Source organism: Lucilia cuprina, chromosome 4 (genome assembly GCF_022045245.1).
Source record: "Lucilia cuprina isolate Lc7/37 chromosome 4, ASM2204524v1, whole genome shotgun sequence".
NCBI classification, from domain to species: Eukaryota; Metazoa; Arthropoda; class Insecta; order Diptera; family Calliphoridae; genus Lucilia; species Lucilia cuprina.
The window spans coordinates 20,922,212-20,943,770 of NC_060952.1; the positions used below are offsets into that span (position 1 = coordinate 20,922,212).

Here is a 21,559-nt window from a genome sequence, read left to right on the forward strand (position 1 = left end):
TTGGAAGAATAAGTATGTTGAACTCTTTGTTGTGCATGGTCAGCAGGTTGGTAGAATAAGTATGTTGAACTTGTATGACGTCAAGATGCGGAGCGTGTTAACTTGTATATAATTTGTCACTCTATTTACATGCACACATAAACAAATCATAAACAAAGTATCAATAGTATTAATTTATTTAAACAACAACAAACATACAATGAATACAGATTATTATACTTTCTTTGATAAACATATCTATTTGTATTTGTTTAACACTGACATTTAAAAATTTGAGTTTGAGTTTTTTTTCGATATTTTCAATTTGCTATTGTTATCAAATTATAATTTAAATTTTTATTGAAACTTTAAAAGAGTATAAACAAAAAGAAACAAATAAAAATACAAATGTCATATAACTTCCTCAAACAGACACTCACAATAAAAAGAATAATTATTTAAAACAATATGATAAACAAAATAGAAAATATGAAAAATAGATCACCCTGACAAAAGAAAAAAATCAAACTTTCAGGTGTAATCTATAGAAATTATAAAGAAATATGTATATTTGATATTTTATTTTACTGCAAAAATATTATTATTTTGATAAAATAATTCTAAAAATGTATATTTGTAATTTAATCTTTAATTTACTTTTTTGCAATAGAAATAATACAATATTTTTGTTATAAATACGCCCTGGTGAACGCCCTTTAGGCGTTTGCTTTTATTTGAATGTACATATGTAGTTTTTTCGTTTATTCTGTTTGTGCCAAAAATTTATTATAAGTTTTATTTTAGTAAGTAGGTGGACAGTTTTTATTTTCTGATTTGAAAATTTATCTATTATTTGGTTTACATTAGCTATATATTTATATCCATAATTGTCTGCGTTTGTATAATAAAAATGTATTTTTTTATTTTTCTAATATATAACGATTTTAAGAACTCCTACATAGAGGTTAGCAAAAAAAACATACCTTATGAGATGTCCTATGTGAGGATCATAGAATCCATTCATGCATTACATCGGAGTACTCCCAAAACTAATTCCTTGTTTAAATTATGGGATTATGTAATCCGCATGTTTTCCAAAATATAAACAAGATCCATGTCTGCATTACATAAGCATGCTGAACGAATATTTTACTCCAATAATGATTACAGGGGAGTACTTTTTTCATTTTCATGTACTCGAAAATTCAAAAAAATTTTGAATTTTAATGCCGCTCAAAAAATAAAAATTCTCCAACTAATTTTTTCTCAGATAAACGAATTTTTGCATTTAATTATTCATTTAAAAACCACGCCCCCTTTTTTAAGTCCTCCAATTTTGTTTCTATTATTAGCAATTATTACCTGTAAAAATTAAAGGACTGCTATCGTTATTTTTTCTAAGATATACTGATTTTATATATTCTTTATATGGAAGGTACCACGCCCACTATAGGAAGTACTCCCATATTGTCCCAAAACATTCATAGTGATGTCAACATTGTCTAGGACTGATGATACTGATTTTATACATTCTTTATATGGGAGCTACCACTATAGCAAATACTCTCATAGTGTACCAAAATATTTTTAGTGATGTCAACATTGTCTAGGACTGAATATTCTGATAACTGCTAGTTTCAAACTTGGTTTGTATGTCTCGCCTACTTCAAATTTCCAAAAAATAATAGCTTGTGATACAGCTAGGGAAATAAATTTGGTTTAGGCATTTCGAAATCTATAAAACATAAGTGTAGATTTTCATGAAATTATTTATTTATTTTTTTCTACATTACAATACAAATTCAAACTATATTCTAAACTAATTTACTGAGTAGGGTGACGATGACCATAGGTCCGTTGTAGTGCAGCAGATCAGAAACAACCCCCAGACTGACAGGCTAGCTTACTACCATCTAGTAACCATAAATTCAAATTTTGTGAATTTATTTTATAGAAAATTTTAATTTTTTAAAGAGAATAATCTTCAATAGAATGTGTAAGAAATTTTTTATACAGTTAGCAGCAGTTTTTAAGTTAATCGATTAAATTGTTGTCCTATCAGTTGCAATAGTTGGTTCGCAGCCAACATTTAAAAAAAACTCTATATTTTGTAAAAATTTTTAACTTTTAATTCTGTAAACAAATGTCAAATGTAAAAATTTTTGAATTTAAATGCTTATTTTTTTAATAAAAAAATTATTGCCATCCTCACACCCCTTTTTATTGTAATGTAGCATTTCAATAAACAACCTTATAAGATTCGCAAACAAAGTAGAGTGTATGATCAAAAGAATAAATAAAATTAATGCATTATCGCTAGTACTTATATGTTTTAAAAATGTCTACAAGTGTACAAATATGCGCCCATTTATATATTGTTGTACTTGTCATCAAGTCTAAATGTCTGACTACTTTAGCTGTATTTGGCAAAATTCATACTTTGAGATGTCCACCCATATTAAGTCGGTCTGACAGCCTCTGTGTGTGTGTTTTTGTATATTTGTTGATAGAAATGATGATAATGGTATTTATGGCTTTATGTTGCAGTTAATTTTTTTATTGTTGTTATTGCTATTGCATATTGTATAAGTATTTTTGTTAACTTTGCGATATATAAAAAAAATATTTATATGTCTATGGATGAAATCTAACGTATTATTGCCAAATTGTCGTGACAGGCTTTGTTTGTTATGGAGAATATATTGGTTTATTGACTTTCTTTTTTATTCTTATACAAATGTCAAAAACAGTTAAAAATGTTTTTGGTTTTTTTAATCAGTTTAACTTGACTGAGCTTAAATTTTAAATTAAAGATTTTGGGTGGAGAAAATTTTGAATATCAAAATTCTTTTGTAAAAAATGTACATATCGTCCTTGTTTTGAATTTAAGTACTATGTGGAATTTTTCGATTTTTTTTATTATTGCAGTTTCTATCACTACTGGTTGTACATGGACGGACGGACAGGCGGAAAAAACGAAATTAGAGCAATTTGATCATATAGGATTTTATTCAAATGAGTGTAACTTTTCACTTATTGCCCTAGCAAAAAAAGGAGTTCAGATAGCTACATATTTCTTCATTGTTTCTAAACAATTTCTTGACACTTAATTTTCCATATTTTTTTTAAAATGGACTTCTTTGTTGGAAAGCTTAGATTATTTTCTTTAAGTACTTTGTGGGTATTTCGTAGGATGTAAATTAAAATATTATTGTTTTTACAAGTGCCCCTTGCATCCCACTTAGTGACCCCAAAACTCGTAAAGATAATGGGTATAGTCCGGCAGTTCTTGACCGATATATGTAGCTAAAAATTATGTTCCATATGATATTTTAAAACTACCCATCAGAAACTCGATAATGGTTTGTACTTACATAGATTAGAAGGGGGATCATTCGCCACTTTTTTTTTTTTTTTTTTTTGAGGCGGCTCAGATACTTGGACATGTTAGCTTTATTTTTATTCCTATCTATTTAACTTTTCAGCATTGATTAATAAAGTGTAATAACGCCCCAACCATGGGGTAAATACGCCAAGGGAATGGGGTAGTTTTGTCATTAGTAAAATAAATAGTATTGGAGATGTGCCCTTATGGCGACAAAATCCCTCTTCTACCCTACCCACTTACTTTTCAATGATTACTTCTTTCCGCCTGCATTACTATTAGGTACATCTATAATGACTTATATATAATCTGATAAGTAAGTTCTTTATTTTGGGTTTTACCTTTCTATTTGTACATTTTATTGAATTACGCGCTAGAAACTATAACTAGGCAGTGGCAAATAAATATAAAAACTTTTTAGCTCCTTATTTGAAAGTACTTATTTATGTAGTGATTTGTTACCAAACATTGTAAGTACTTGCCTCTTATGTTGTCACCATGTTTAAATAATGATTTAATATGCTAACGAATAAGTATAAAAAAGCGGTTTTTTTAGATTTTTTCAAAGTTTTGACTGAGTAATTTTAATTGCATATTAATATTTTCATTGATATAACCACATGTCAAATAAAATAAATTTTACCAACATAAAAACACTTTATATTAAAAGAATACATATAGCAGTAACTGTTGTATAAACTTCTTTTAAACAAAGTTTAAGCTGCTTTAATTTTTCAACAATTTAACTGATTTTGTTTTCTAATACTGTTGTTGTTTGACAGACTTTTTTTTAAAACAATACTTTTTGATTGGCTTTTCCTTTTATAAAAGTTTTTGCGAAAATTGATCAACAAAAAATCTCAGAAACTAGTTTCTTAATTGATAACGATTTTAAATCCATTTCCATTTTTTTTTGCAGTTGACCCCAGTGAAAATGACCAAAATGATGGTGAAAATTTCGAACGCAGCGATGATGACGAAGAGGAAAATGAAGAAATTGCAGGTAAGAAAAGTAGAAAACTTTTATTTTTCAGTTTTTTTTCCCTCATGCCATTTTTGTTCCTATTGTTTTTTGTTTTTTTTTTTTCTCCCTTAATAGATGATGGCATGGTCGAGAAAACTTTTAAATTTGATGATTTTGCCAAAAGGTAAGTAACTAAAGTTTAAACACACCAGCAAAGTAAATTAAAGACCACAAAAAGAATAGAAAATCTTTGGAATAAATTAAACATTTAATAAGAAGTTGTAAATTTAACCCAATTTAAACAAGAATGCCGAAAAAAATTAGAACAGCCGGCAAACACCAAATGATTTATTAACTCTTTTTCACAAATTAGTAGAATTTGTTATTTTTCATTAAAAATCGCACAAACGTTGAAGCAAAAAAGCGAAATAATTCTTTAACTTAATTTGAAGTAATTTCTTTTATTTCGTTTTTCTTGTTGTTGAGTTTTAGAGTCAAATTACAGACACACACACACACACATTCTTTTTGGCAAATATGCGTGTTTAGACGGCGTGAGCTCATTTCGTTTCGGTTTCTTTTTTAAGTTTTTGTTTTTTTTTCTACTTTGTATCCTTTTCTTTTTTCCGCAGATAAAGATAAAGTGTATAATTACACACAGGATATAAATGAGGGCGTTCTACTTTATTATTACAGCTTTCGTTGTTGTAAAGTTAAATAATACTTTTATTTTCAGTTACAAGTTTTGCGCTGCCAAATTTAGAGAAGAAACGAAATTATTTAAACTGTCAGGAATGTGAAACTTGCAAAAAAAAGAATATTCGAAAATGGAATGTAAAAAAGTGGGGCTAATTGAGGGACGAAAACGAATTCCAAATGCGCTTTACTTAATACAAATTCTTTATTTTCTCTTTCACATCGAACATAAAATAATTAATTTTGATTTACAACTTTGTGATACGAAAGCTCTTTCCTATTACGTATGCGTTTATTCTATCAGTATTTTTTTTCTCCTTCATTAATTCAAATTCAAGTTTATATTTTTAGCAGTATAGAAGATTCCCACATACCCTCGTCCTGTATGTAGCGTGACTAAAAACAATTGCTCAATTGAAGGGTTAAACTTTATTTTTTTTCATATATTTTGTGTTATTTTCTTTTCACCATAAGTAAGTGAAGCAAATTGTTAAAAATAAAAAAAAAATCAAGTGGAAAACTTTTGACTTCCAAAAACGGCGTCATCTGTTGTATGTTGATGCTGAATTTTTCTTTAGAAAATTTTAAAATTTTTCTTTTTTGTGGCATTTAATATTACTGTTATTTGTTGCTCTTAAGACCTTTAAAAATGTGATCGCGTAATAAATAAATTAGTTGTTTCGGTCCTTAATGATGACTGTTGATTTTAAGTTTTGGAAAATGACTGAAAATTAGAATTTTTAATTGTTATTAAAATATGTTTCAAAGCGTTATAAATATGCATTAGGGTAGTTCTTTAATGGAAAATGGTGATGTTCCTAACGAACATCAAAATTTACTTCATTCTAAGATAAAAAATGTTATCATTTTGGTATTTTGTTTTTGTTAATATAGAGAAAAACTCAAAGTGCTCGCAGGTTTTCAATGGCCGTTTTAAAATTTCAATTTCAGTTTTTTTTAAACTTTGTTAAACAAATTTAAACATTTTTGGTAAATCTTATTGACATTTGTGAACAGTAGATTAGGGAATAAAAAAGTAAAAACATTAGGTCATTATCCTTACAGTTTGGCTGTAGCTGAGATTTTAAGTCTGCGGTTTCCAGATGTAGTCTTCCCGGGGCATGTTTCCTTGATGATAAATATCAACTTGATGTATTGCAACCCCTCTACTATGCCGGGCTATAAACTGGTGATGTCACGTCACTCCTTGGTATGATTCGACATTGGGTCTAACCAGAGAACCACATAATTTGGACTTTTCCTGGCTGGTCAGTTGATTGAGATTTCTTCGGAATCCACGTAGTGACTGTGATTTAAACCTAAATTCGCGAAGTAAGTAAAGAGTAAATGAGTTGGTGTTTATTGTATATAATACGGAATTTATGTAGGATAGGACCTCACCCGCCCGTATACCTAGAATATGTTTGTCATATACAAGTGATACCATTGAATTTTCTTTTCTTGTCCAGGTATTTTCTGTTCATACCAGAGCATATTTCCCAATTGAACGACCTTCATCTTGGTGTATTGCATTCCCGGGGTAAAAAGGTGCTACCAGTCTGCCGATAATGGCATGGGGTCGAACCATAGCACCAGTTGCCCGCAGGACTTGTTGGTGTTATTTCTCTATTTATGTTGGAGTGAGATATATCATCGGATACTTGTATCTGATGGACGAGAGGTACTCTGAGTTATATTTGTAGAGATGTCAGAAAAAAGGAAGTAGTGATGTTGTAATACATTAATTTTTACTTTATCAGTGATTTGCCTTTATGGTTGAGCCTGTTGCATGCTCAACATATCACATTTGTTCCCTTGGCCTGTGGTGCAGTGAGTCTTTAGATGATGATAATGTTTGTAGGGACATTGCATTCCTCATATTGAGTCTGCCACTTCTATCGGCTCTACCCAGTGATTGTCTTCTCCTTCGTCAGGGTTAGATCATATATCTTAATTACAGGTCCTTGTGGCCTGTGGTGCGGTGAGTCTTTAGATGATGAGAATGTTTGAGTCCGCCACTTCTATCGGCTCTAGCCAGTGATTGTCTTTTGTCAGAGTTAGATTTAGATTGACGCATGACATCATAATTTCTAATGGGGATGATTTAGGAAGATTTTGGATAACTCGACTGCTTGAATAAGGTTCGCGTATACTGGACCGGAAATTTTATATAGTAACCTACGTGTAAAATACATAAAGAGGTGGTGGTGAAGGTCAATAATGAAAATAGCCGCGAAAAACAAAATTAAGCCTTTAAAAGATATTTAAGATATGTAACCCCAAACAAAAAAAATCGTAAGAACACTATCCATTTGAATAATGGACGTGCAAAATTGACAAATCTTTCTTTGAAGCACTTTAAAGAGAAATTCACCTAGACCTATAAAACTGACCCGTTGTGGGAATCGAAACCATTATCTGCGGTCTAGCAGACTAGAACACTATCTGCTAATCTTACAGAGGATACAATTAGTTATTTAATTAAACATTTCTTAAATACAAAATTTAAGTTTTTTCACCCTTCCATTTCACTTTCAATTGTTTTATTTTATAAATACACATGCATATCTACGAATCCATTTTTGAAAGGAATCTGATTAAAAACGTTAAACAATTCAAGGTATATTTACTATTGCTTTTTTAACGTTTTCTTTCGCCTTGACTAAATGACCCCATTTACCGCCTCAGCTAATGCAAGTGAAGATGACAATTTTTAAAAGTCAAGAGGTTAATGAAATAGGAATAACAATAAAAAATTGAAAATTTAAGAAAAACGCTATCAAAAAAATTAAAAATCATTACTAAACAACAAAATAAAGAAATACAGCTACAACAATTGATGTCAAAAGCATTAAACGATTAATGAAAAAAAACTCATTGGAAGGACACTCTACATAAATACTACAAGAGATACTTTAGCCACTAAAGACAGATGAGAAATGACGTCGACTATAAAATGATGAAAAAATTCTAGAAATATGAATTTTAAATAAATTATAAATATTAAAATAGCAGGCAGCATTTCACTTTTTTCTGTAGAAGACATACACCAGCCGCCAGCAACATTAATGCCATCAAACAAATAAACATTTAAGAAGTTTTCACAATTCGAAACCAAAATAAATGGCTGATAGACAGCTTAGTTAAATAGACAAACTTCTAGCAGTGTCATCGTTTGATTTCAACAAAAACTTGAAGAAGAGCCTTGTGGCGGTTGCGAGTGGTGTTTGTATGTGAAGAAAGGAAATTAAGTTTTATGGTTTGTAAAAGGACAAATTTAATATTTAAACATTTGATGGCAATTAAATTTCAGTTAAAACTTCAATTAAACTGGTCGAGAAGTGATACAAAATACTAACTAGGAGAAAATATACAATTGCTTTTTAAAGCAATTGTTTTGCTTACCAAAAAATGAAAGGTTTTGCTTGTGGGCCACACTTGAAAACATGTAATGTGAAAAAGAAAAGTAAAACGAAAAAAAAACATTGACAGCAAATTCAAAAGAAAGGAAGCAAAACAGTAAAATCAACACAAAAGATGATAATAATTACGCAATAGTCAAAGGAAACCCAAAAAACAACAACAAAAACGGCCTCAATAATTTTAAAGTATTTAAAAACAACAATTCAAATAATTACTCATCATTTTACATACATACATCCTTCCTCACACACAAACACATAAACTCTATGAAGAAAACAAACAAAGTCCCTAAAAATAACAACTACAAGAAAAATAAAATTAAAATTAAAACTTTTAAAATGAAACACAAACCAAAAATAACAACAATTCTTAATGAAACCACTAAACAACAACAATTAGCAGCTAAAACACTCGTACAAGACATCGGAAAAATAATAAAACAGCAACAATCATACTCACATTCTACAAAAGTATGAGTAATTTTTGACGTTAATCTTTAATTAGTTCCCCCGAGTTTAATGTTTTCTTTTTGTTTTATATCTTTTTTTTGTTTTTGTTTTCTACAGTATTTTTCGAAAAGGAATATAGAAACTTATTTTTAAAATTCTTCTATTCTTAAATTGTAAGAAAATGAAACCGTCATCAGTATTACTGATAGTTTTACTCTAAGGTGAAGTTTTGGGTTGAGAAGTAAAAAGTTATTTATAAAATTTTATCAATGTATATGTTGAAGATTTAGAAAAGTTAAAGATAGTTTGTTGTAATTACTTAAAATTTGTTAACAATTTAATAAATTTTCTCCAATCTTTTCAAAATGGATCTCAAAAATTACGTAATTTTAAGCTGATTACGGGAAAAAAGTTTCTTTGGTCCACAGAAGTTCTTAGTGCAAAATTATATTTTAAGTTGAAATTTTATAGGCTTAGAATCATTTTCTAAATTGTTTAGATGATGTCCGTCCGTCTTGTAAATTGTAGTCAAACTATAGGTTGTATGTTTAAGATATTTTGATGAAATTTAGCCCCTATACAACGGAATCCCAAAATAGGTTATTTGAGCTCACCGTTCTCTTTACAATAACTCTTAAAAAATTATCAAAATTTTATGTTAATGATCATGATTAAAATGACTTAAAGATCAATTATTCACTTATAAACTCTGGTATTTCGATAAAATTGTGATAAAGTTGGATACAGTGCTCTTTGGACAATGAATATCAGAGTGCTTTACGTGAGCACCTGCCGTGTTGGCCAATTTCTGGTTTCTTTTTCAACCACTAGGTGAGACATTGTGTATCTTACACGAAGGGGGCAATGTATGTAAAAGGAATTTTCGGTTCAGTACACACACACTTTGGTTAAGAATTCGAGTTATCCGATCTCTTGCCATAGTAGTTAAGCTCAATTTAACTCCGGAAAAGGCTAGCACTAGTTAGAGACGAAAGAAAGGGCGGAACCAACCAGGTGAAAAACACTCTATTGATGCTATGAGCAATGCCATGTTTTTACAAACATTCTCATAAAGACTCATACCATTTTTGGACTTCTTAAAGACGCCCTCACTACTGGGATGATGGCTTCTGTTGTTGTTAAGGCTACAGCACCTAGGGAACGTAATTGGTGGTTTAAAATATACAGATCTCTATTTAATTAGCCAGACTTATTTCAGTGGCCACAAGGATCTAATGTGACAAGCTGAGATGGTTTAGAGTAAGCTTTAACACACTCAACTATGAAGGAAATCGCCGATAATATAAATAATAAGGTATTAAAACTCCACATCGTCTAAACCAACACCATCGACACTTCAACCATCACTTAATGCTTTCCTCCGACATCTCAACAGCATTTATCAGATACAAGTATCCGCTGGTACATCTCACTCCGACACATACCAAATCTTTGCATTATCAGTTTAATTCCAGCATGTTATTAATACACAGCCTTGCCCTGTAGTTGGTACCGCTCGTAAAAACTTTTAGCGATAACAGAAACTTATCAGAAATTTTATATTTCAACATGTATCAATATTTCCACAAATTTGGGTTTAAACCTCCCAAACAAATCTCTATCAGTATATAATGCCCCACGCCGTTGTCAGAATCACTAAATTTTCAAGTAAAAATCTCAAAGAATTTTGTTTAACGTTGCCCGAGGTCAATACCATTTGGATAATAATTTTACTGTAACTTAATGGCTATACTTTAAATTGTTCATATTTTACTTGTACATAGACATCGTCTACCTTTCCTGTATAAATACTTTTTTCTTCCAATTTTCCATTAATTCAATAAATATAAGTACTATAAATTATCAGCTTCCTTTATGCAGTTTTAAGTAATTTAGTTCTTTTTTTTTTGGAATCCTTTCTTTAGTCATTTACAATCAAGGTTAACATTTGCAAACTAACTAAAGGAAATACAAAGAAAAAAATACGACTAGTAAAAGAGATTCCTACCTTTATGCACATAAACTGAATTTTGAAAAACGTAAAGAATTATTTTTTTTATTCTCTATGACTACTTAAAATGATTAATAACCATTTAAAAAAATCGTATCTTTAGAAAATTTTTACCTTTGTATATTAGTGTGGATATAAGGTATGGTAATAGTGCTATACACTCGAGGAGAAATTACAGTTTTAAGGCCATCATGTGGGTTTTAAGTACATGAACTTACACAACGATCAAGTCTGGGAAATAATACAGTATTTTGGCTTTCATTCCAAAAAAAAGAGCATACAAATTACTTCTTGGAAATGACTTTAATAAAAAGGACATCCCTCCTATGAAAAGCCTGTGTTAAATTCTAATTCTTTTTCGCTTCTTTGGAAGTTATTTTTTGCTGGGTTGTTCATTAGCATTTTAACTCATTTTTTTACACGATGATGACATTGAAGGCAAGTACTTTCACGCTCACTTACTAATAAGACAATTTCGCTTACAAAGAAGTTGATAAGTAAGTTGTTTTGTTTTTTTATAATGAAAAGAGCCAGTAAGAATACGAACGGGGTACTTCGCTTAGTTAGTAAAATGTTCACGGCTCCACTGCTTAGCTATTGTATTCCGCGTCAAATAATGGTTTTCACATTCAAATTTAATTTTATCATTTTTGTAAAACCCTATTCTTAACTTCTATATCTGATTAAAAGAAAGTTATTATTAGAGTACTTCAAACTAATGTAGACGGTACGTAGCTGTAATTGAAAATTATAAGTCATTGAATTGGCTATATTAATAAAAGGGTTCTAAAGTTGAAAGGAAAGAAATTTTAACCGGAAAGTACTGAATTCAACCCTTATTTTTAATTTTTTTTATAAATATTCTATAAAAAACTCTACTAACAAAACAGCTTATTTCCAACCAAAAGTCGATTGTTCGATCATTCGAAAGTCGATTTATAGAACCCTAATTAATATGGAGTAAGAATTTTGAATACGGGCACCTAAAGCATATTATAATTCGGGTCTTCGAGTTACTGTTATTTTAATCGTTTTTTCTTTGATCTTTTGGCATACATGAGAATTAAAAAAACCTTATATTTTTTGGTTGATATAATACGGATTTAGATCTGCTTCATGACAATTTAGAAACGGCTAATACAATTGCAAACTGGTAATATTATTGTATTCCTTTACATCTTACATATCGGTTTACTTGCTTTATCTTTTTCAAGATTCCAAAGTCTAGATAAACTGTCATTATTAAAAGAGTTACGAATTTTAAAACAAAACTTTTTATTACAAACATTATTTCTTCGGTGTATTGTCATAATTCATGGATTTCATTTCTATTTACAGATTACTAAATCCAAAAATAGTTCGTGCTTGTGTTGTGGTACTTTCTGATTGGGAACAAATACCAACAAAATCCCTAAAAGCAGCTGTAACCATACTACATCGTATTGCCTATGGATGCTCATGTCCGGCCATGCTTTATCAGGTGAGTTTACTACGGGTGTTTTAACTATATAACAGTCTTTAGCACTTGCTACAACTCATTTTCTATACCTAAAGCTGGATATCTGTCTTTTTTTGTATTATTTATTTTCCTTTAAAAAGAGGGATTCTTTTGAAAATATATCGTCCTTTGTATAGTAGGTTTTGTGTTAAGGTAAGGATAAGCGTTCTTTATGTTTTGACTAAAATGGCAAAAGGAGTCAGAGAGCTAAAGCAAAATAGTAAAAACGACGGCCCCTATATATTTTGTTAGAGTAGAGTACATGTTGCTATGAATAAGCTTTAAATGTGTAGAAAGGTAAAATCAGGATGTTAGCAAAACTACTGCTGGTTTAAAATCTCTTCTCTTTCGTTAGAAATTTTAGGTGTTTGTGTTTTTTTCAATGGATTAGCTGTATATGATGTGTTTGTCGATGTATATTTGTTTATACAAGTGTAAAGGTATTTCCGTTTCCGTATGCTCAATATAAAATGTATTTTTTTTCTTCCGTTTTTGTTTCTTATGCTTTTTTTCTACGACTGCATGCAAAATAAACATAAATCAACGTCATGTACATAAAAACGCGCATTCAAAAATTGCCAACTTACCAATTATAAAACACCTCAAACACAGTGCCCGGGTTCCTTAAACTCTCCCTCTTGCCTTCCGCCTTCTTCATATTTATACATTATAAACGTACAAATGAATGAATGAATGAATGAATGAATGAATGGTTGTTTAAAGTTAGAACCATAAAGTAACTGCTAGCTTGTACAGCATACAACCTATAAAATAGCATCAGCTGCTTATTTTGATGCTTTGGGCAAATAGAGTATAAAATTTAAAGCCACATGTTAGTTAGATTTTAATGTCTGTTTTCTTGTTTATTTTTTTTTCGTCCTATTGCAATGTTGTTTGGTTTTAATGTTTGTTTCTTTTCATCGTTAGCTGTTAGCGTTTCTTTTTTTTTCCAGGACTTTTGAACAAATTAAATGAACTTGAACTTTTAATCTCTTGCTTTTGCTGTTTTGCTGGCAAAATCCAGTGAAATAAACAATAACGACTTTAACCATTAACAGCTTTAACAGAAATCAAAAGATGTATAAAGTGGCAAAAAAAATATCCTTAAAACAATGGCTGTAGACATTATAAATTTTTAGGCTCCTAAAAATATATGCCCAGACTTTTTTTGCTACCTCATACCAAATATTTACTTACTTTGCTTTATTTATTTCACCACTTTTCGCTATTATTCGCAGTTAGGATATTTAAAGTGAGCCATAAGGAAATTATGGCCACTTAAATTAGCCATTTTGTAAATACCCTACAAAAGATATTAGTTTTGGTTTATTGAAATTGTTATAAGCAGATGTAAATTTTCAGAAAACCTTTATTAATGAGTTAAAGAGTTTTTAAGTGTTAATTAATATTTACAAGAAAGTTTTGCATGACGACATAATCAAGCCTATGGCCAATTATGTTTTCACGTGAAATATGTTCCTTTTCACTTTTTTCGTTCACAAACTTTTTTGTCACAAAAAAAATTACCCTGTTGTGAAATTTATTCATGGAATTTTGTAAACATTGAACAGCTGTTCCATACAAAATCAACTATTGTGAATGAATTGTTCACAACAAGTTCACGAAATCAATTTTCCCTTCGAGGGAAGTAAAAATTTCAAGGGAACAAATTTTTTACTTCGGAATTTAAATCTTTAATAATTCTTTCAGATATATAGAATTGTACCGCATTTTAAAAATAAAAAACACAGGTCTACAAAATTTTAAAAAAGTCAAAACTCTGAGACCAATTTTTACTGAGTTTTGTTTTGAAGTTTAAAAAAACGCATTTTTTTCTTTCTGAGACTTTACTAACAGCGCCAGGACATTTTTTTATAAAACATTTGGTTTGCCATGGACATTCACCATTTTGTTAATTTTTATACAAAGTCTTAACATCTGACATATCTTCTCTCTTCTTCTAGATATAAACATCTACAGCTTGAAAAATTATATTTTTCGGTATATTTATTACATTGCTATAGTGTAGAGGGTATGCAAGTTCAGACATCTCTAAGAATAATGAAGATGTTAAGCCTATATTTTAAAGCTGACAGAATGAACTTTCAGATGACAAGTAACATTTTTTTAAATAAAGTTGTCTTGACGATGTTATAAGGTGTCAAAAAGACGCCAAAAAATTGCGTTTTATAAAATTTCAGAACATGATATCTCGAATAACAAATGTCACGCAGTCTAGCGTATTACTTTAGAAAAGTATAATTCGGTCGGCCTGTTTTAAAAAATATATACATAAGATGAACTCACATAACCACTTACTTTTTAATGAATACTACCTACCGTCTGTATTGTTTAGAAGTACTCTAGTAATAACTTTATTTAAATCTGATAAAGAAGTGCTTTATTTTCGGTTTTTTCATTTTGTATGCATATAACAAACTGAAGTCTTTGTTTTTATTATTAAAAAAAACAATACAACTTTTTTGAAAGAGAAACGCAAGTACTTCTTTAACTCCCTATTTGTAGTAGAACATGGAAGTACATGTCTTCAATGACATCACTGTGTTAAAATATACTAAAGAAGAAGAGGTGAAAAGAAAAACTGAACCACTAGACTTTTTATGAATATGACTTCACCACACACTTTACTTTAACGTGTATTGATAATTTTTTGATAAAAAATGGAAAAAGTGTTTTCGAAGGATATCGCAGGATATTATCAATTTTTAGAATATAGTGATGTTAAATTCTAAGAAAAATCTGTAGCTTGTAACTCAAAATAATACTCTATATTAAGAAATTTGTAAAAAAAATTCTTGGGACACCGGTGTCCCGTATACGTGAAAGAGTTAACTCATTACTTTCAATTTAAATTTTTTCCTGAAATAGTAAGTAATATATATTTATTGCCTAATCTTGAAGATTAGAACACATTCAAATGTTAAATATTCCTACAGTAGGGTAACAAACAACGGGATTTATTTTATTCACTTTTTTAGCTAGAAAATAAAATTGCAAAATTTTTAATTTACTTTTATAATTTATGTTGATATTTAAGAAACCAGAAAAAAAGAATTATAATAAAAACCATTAAAAATATACATTTTTGGGTTCATAAATCATAATGTTTTTTTCTCTTGGTTTCTACTACATACTGCTGCTGTTGTTAAATCCAATTCAAGGTTGTCTAAATCATACGAAGCTGTTTGTGCTACCAAAAAAAAAAAAGAATAACTAAATACAAATTACAATTAGAGACAAAGTAGAAAATCTGTATGTATCCTTACTCCAAAAGCACATAATGCAGTCTATGATGATTTTTTCATTCCCATTTCTTTCAAATGAAATGAGTCATTATTATTAAAAGATTTTTCTTTATGTTTTTGTTGTAACATTTTCTTTATTTCTCCTTTATAATTAATTTCATTAGCAAAGAAAATCACCATCATCATCTTCCTCGTTGTTCTCATCACCATAGACTTTTTCTTCATTGTTGCTTAGTGTTTGTTGCAACTGCTGTAACACCACTATCTCTGACTGCTTTTAGTTTTACTATTTTATCTGTATATGTGCAACAGGAAGTATATTGCATTGTCTTGAAAATAATGAGAGAAAAAGAAAGAATTACAGTGAGTAATAATATTAATGTCTTTTTATTTAAAATGCAATTGTTTCTTAGTAGAAAATATAATTTATTTATTTATGTTAGTTTTTTTGTGTTTGCTAAATGACTTCTTAAATATTCGCTGCTAATAGTGCCCGCTCTATCCCCAAATAATCAGTGACGTAATTAGTTCTTTAGGAATTTTCTTTATGGATTTTTAAATTGATATTTCTTTGTAACTTTTGATTTGCTACAATTTAAAGGTTTTACTAATAAATAAGCGTAGTTTTACTTTATGCCTTTACTATATTCTGTAATTATTATATGTTTAAATAAAGTTTGTTGCTCTATTTTTTATTGTTTCTATTCTTGCCTTAAGATGTCAAAAAACTAATTTTTTATGTCATTATACAAAACAACGGGGGTTTTAATTATACTTTTAATGTAAAAATTATTATTAAGAAAGGCACGTATTCGCTAAGACATGTTTCATTTTGCAAATGTCTACTATTTCGCCTCGCTTAATATAGTTACCTTTATGAAAGGATTGTAAAGAAAACCTAAAGTCCAGCATATTTGATATCCGAAAGCCATTAATGCTTCGTATTTAATATAACAAAGGATGAGTGAAAAACCATTTTTTTTTTTTTTTTTTTTGAAAAAAATTATTTTAAATAAAGAGGCTAACTTTTCTAACGGATTTAGAATTGATTAGTGTTGAATTTGAATCTCATCTAAGAACACTATCATCATCAGTTTTTCTAAATATCGTGAAAATATTGACAAAATTTTATAAAATCCGTTTAATCCGTTCAATATTATTTTAAAATACAAACAACTATGAGGTTTTTGGCCATATTTATGATTCTGATTCAACATAGCTCAATCTTTTATAAATGTGTAATTTGGTAGCTGAGTTGCGACTCAGAATCACTCTAAGACCCATAGTGCAATGTCAGTCTATCCATAAATTTATGATTAGAAACCAAAAAAAAAACTATGTTTTCATAATCCAAATGTTTATTCAAATTTTTCGATTTTTTCCGACTTTTTCACTATTTTCCACTTTTTCCGACTATATCAGACTTGTCGACGGTTTTTGACTTTTTCCGAATTTTTTCGATTTTCAACTATTTTCGACTGTTTGACTATTTTTGTCTTTCTTCGACTTTTCGACTATTTTTGACTTTTTCCGACTTTTTGACTATTTTTCGTTCAATATTATTTTGAAATTTAAACCAACTATTTATTCAAATTTTTCGACTCTTTGACGGTTTTCGACTTTTTCCAACTTTTTTTTTTTTATTTTCAACTATTTTTGACTGTTCCGACTTTTTCGACTTTTTTTTGACATTTCGACTTTTCGACTTTTATTTCCAAAGTCGACTTTTCGGCTTTTTTCACAGACGATGTTCGAGTTATAGTTTTTTTAAACAAAATAGTCGACTTCGACTTTTCGACATAAAGTCGATTGTTCGATTATTCGAAAGTCGATTTATAGAACCCTAGTTATAATCTCTATTGATGTTAAAATTATTAAGATTTGAAAATGCATTGCAATAAAATAAAAGTAAGAAAATATAGTCGGGCCATGGTCGGCCGTTGGATGTGGATTATTTTTAATAAACATGCCTTTAAATTGTTTTTGCTTTAAGTTCTAATGAGTTTAGTGATTTTTAAATCATGCAAGTATGAAGCTTGATCATTACGAAAATAAGACTTGCATAAAACTAAATTGTGCCAATTATGGTAGAATTACTAGAATATTTAACATAATTATGGACTCAAAGCCCTATTCGGAGGTACGGTTGTGTGGGTGCTAGGTGAAATAATGAACCGATGTTAACCATTTTCTATAGGTTTCATCAAATTATCTTGAAAATTGCGATTTGTAGTTTAATGGAAAGGTTTACATGGACGGACATAGCTAAATCGTTTCTGGAGATGATTCGGATCCGATAGGTATATTTTAATGTGGGTATTGAATCTATATTTCAATGCGTTACATACATCAGCACAAACCCCATATACCCTCCCCACCAAAGTGGTGTAGGGTATAATAATATTCTTTAAGTAAAATGTAGAGTATATATACAAATAATATATTAAAAAAATATGGGACTTAAATTAGCATCAAAACGCATACCTTGTACACCCTGCAGCAGCCATTTTCACATAAAACATTGTGCATCACTTGTATTTACTCTGTGTACTCAGTTTTTCATAATCAACTCTTATGCCTCGGTAAAAGGGCCTTAAAGTTTAAAGGACATACGATTTCAAAAGACGGAATTACAAAATTTACATAATAAATTTGATATCAAATGAAGCTGAAAATCTCCGCATCAATATAATATAATTTATTTAAGTTCATTAGGATAAAAAAGGAATGAACTGAAGGAGTATTATGCGTTTGTGCTGATGTTTTATGAGTTTGAGTCGATTTTGCTATGAAAGTCCGTCCGTCTGTCTGTGTGTAAGGCTTGTGAGCACGCTACAGGTCGCAATTTTCAATATAATTTAATGAAATTTTGCACATATTCTTTTTTTAGACCAGCAACGAAATTGGTCCATAATTTGGACTAGTCCCCATATAACCGTACTTCCTGAATAGGACATTTATGCTCATGATTATGTTAAATGTTCTATTATGTTAAAAAAAAATGGACAAAATTTAGTTTTGTTGTTAAAAACAGTCGATTATTTCGACTACAACCATACCCACGACTAGGGCCGTTATGTTTATAAAAGAGATTATTAAAAACAAGGCGATTGTTAATATATAAAGAAATATTATTGTGTAAGAAACGACAGCACAATACCCCTCAACAAAAGTGTAGGGTATAACAATTAAGACTTAATCAAAAATAAATAAAATGTCAACCTTTTTTTCTGCTTGTTTTTCCAAACAATTTAATTTCTTATCAAATTGTTTAATTTAAATTTAAATGGCGAGTATAATAATGCAACACCTTAACAAAACAATACAAAAAAAATTTATAAATCCTTAAAAATTTAACAAATTGTTCCCCAAAAACACCCTTTTTTAAAAAGTAAAGAAAAAAATTTAAATCTACAGCTCTTTTCATCCATGCGTTTATTTTTAGGCCAAACTATTTCGTATCTTTCAACAAGTTTTCCACGCTGGTCGTGATGCACATCATGAGGAATTGCGTCGTTTGGGAATTTTTGTTGTACGTAAATTTGTGGAAACCGCACCAAATAATCCAAAAATCTACGCTGAATTGTTGTTCTATAAATCGATTAAAGAAGCAAACGAACTGGAAAGTGGCTACTGTGATGCCTATGAATCGTAAGTATATCAACGTTTATTTGTAATGATTCTCTTCCATTCAGTCTTAAAATTGTTCAGTCAGACAGTCACACACACAAACAAAACATAAAGATATTTAAAATGAATTTAACTCTATTCATTTCATTTAAACACTTTCACTTTGGGTGATCATTTAGGTCATCCTTGAGGCAAATTTTTATTTCATTTTAGGTTTTTATTTTTGTTGTTCTTTCTTTTCGTTTTATATGAAAAAGTATTGAATTTATGTTTAAAAACCAGCTGGTCAGGGAAGACGGTCCTCGCTTCTTTAATATGGGCACCAACAAATTTGTAATTTTTCCTTTTCCTTCCTACTTTTCTTGTCCTGCTGGTGGCCAAGTAGATTGATTATGATGTGATTGCAGACAAGGATTTGTGTTATTTTCTTTTATTTGATGTGTGTGTTTTTTATCTCATAAAAACATTTAAATGAAAATGATGATGAATGATTGTAAATAATATAACACTCCTCCGTTCTTATTTTTTCTATTATTCTTATTTTTTTAAATCTTCTGTTTAAGAGACATGAAAAAAACGGAAAAAAACGAATCAGTTTATTTGATTACTTATTCTTTTTCATCTTCTACATTTCAGCGGCACCAAAGGAACCTGGACTGAAGAACAAGAGTCAGAGTTACGTTTTCTATTTGAAGAGAATCAACAAAATCCTGAAACTGACAAGGGTAAGTCTCACAATCGGGTTTTTTTATAAGTTTTATTTTGTGCTTTCAAAACTGCCTATTAAGGGGTGTTTAAAGGAATGATTTCATTAGGTTGCAATTTACGTAAACTGTACAAAATGCAAATATTTTCTTCAAATTAGCCAAAAAAATCTTTAGCATATCCTTTAGCGTAATTAGTAAGGGATTAAAAATATCGTGAGCGCTAAGCGATATATTTGAAATATTTTCGAAAATTTCGGATAAACGGACATTGCACTATGGACCAGAGAGTGACGCTGTGAGAAATAGAAATTCGTTATGTATCTTTTGCTAATATTGAAAAGAAAAGTTGTAACATAATCTGTATTGACATTAAAAGTATTAAGATTTGAAATTATGTATTAAATTTCAAAAAAAAAAAAACTTTACGAATTTAAAAAAAAGTATTTTTTTTTTTTCAAAAATCTTGTAAAAATAGATTTTTTTTTTTAAATTTTTCTCTGATATTTTTTTCCGAAATTTGTCTGTTGATATTCTTTCAAATTTTGTAAATGAAACTTTTGTTAAAAACGTAATTGTTCAATTCACTCAGAATCGGTGTTGTACGGTTGTATTGTAGTAAAAAAAAAAATTTTTTTAATTTTTTTATGACATACAACGATACGACATCGATTGTAAATTAGACAAACATATTAAAAAATTTGTAGAATTTATTGCAATTTCATGATTAAACTCTCTAACTGCTCTGTCTTTTAACCAGAAGGCAAAATGCCTTTTAAAAATTCAAATTTGTTGAGGTTAGAGGAAATTTATCAAACCCACTCAACTTCTGGACACTTTTTTCCTACTTTTATTAAAGCAAAAAAAAAAAGATGAAATGATGATGAGAAAAGGTTTACTGCTGTTGGTGTGACAAAATCCTTTATTAATGTCGCTGTTGTTCTTATTGCTGCAGTATCCTGTTGTTTTGTGAACTTCATTTTGCCGTTGGCATATTTTTTAAGTGCTTTTTTAACTTGGTCTCCAAATCCAAAGTGATTGATTTAACAAGTCAATTTCAATGTGTTGACAGTTTCATGATTGAAATAATTTTCTTTATTATCGCTTTGCAATCAACCCAACAATAACAACAACATCGTCGTCGTCATCATCATCATCATAGTCGCCATAGTCAGCATGTGCCTTCATTTGTTTTCCTTTTAATAGCACCAATTGATGAGGATTCGGTTTCAGTGAGTGTGTGTGTTTGTGTAAAGCTTTTTTCCCTCTCCCTCTCTCTACCTTTATCTTTTCTGTTGATCCTTTTTTTTCTAAAGTCTGTCGTCTGCTAATGTTTTGACATTTTTATTTCACCAATATGTCCAAGATTAATTGTTATGTGTCTGGTAGTATGGTTGAAAATTTTATTTTTATCCATAAAAATAAATTTATTGTTAAAAACGAAGCATATACCAACCAATATACGAAGTTTTTTTATTATTGCATGTCCTTTTACTGCAGCTAAACCAAAAGTTTGCTTTTAACTAAAAGTGACAAACAAAAAGGACTTACTGA

General features: G+C 29.5%; 1 protein-coding gene across 1 annotated transcript in view; it reads left to right on the plus strand.

The window, feature by feature from the left end:
- LOC111684763 (protein timeless homolog) overlaps positions 1 to 21,559 on the plus strand; it is a 274,262-nt gene that overhangs the window by 249,701 nt on the left and 3,002 nt on the right. The window contains exons 12-16 of the mRNA XM_046950333.1: positions 4,284 to 4,367; positions 4,464 to 4,512; positions 12,246 to 12,387; positions 19,117 to 19,322; positions 19,938 to 20,026. Of these exons, the coding sequence (XP_046806289.1) occupies positions 4,284 to 4,367; positions 4,464 to 4,512; positions 12,246 to 12,387; positions 19,117 to 19,322; positions 19,938 to 20,026 (570 nt within the window). The remainder of the gene's footprint in view (positions 1 to 4,283; positions 4,368 to 4,463; positions 4,513 to 12,245; positions 12,388 to 19,116; positions 19,323 to 19,937; positions 20,027 to 21,559) is intronic.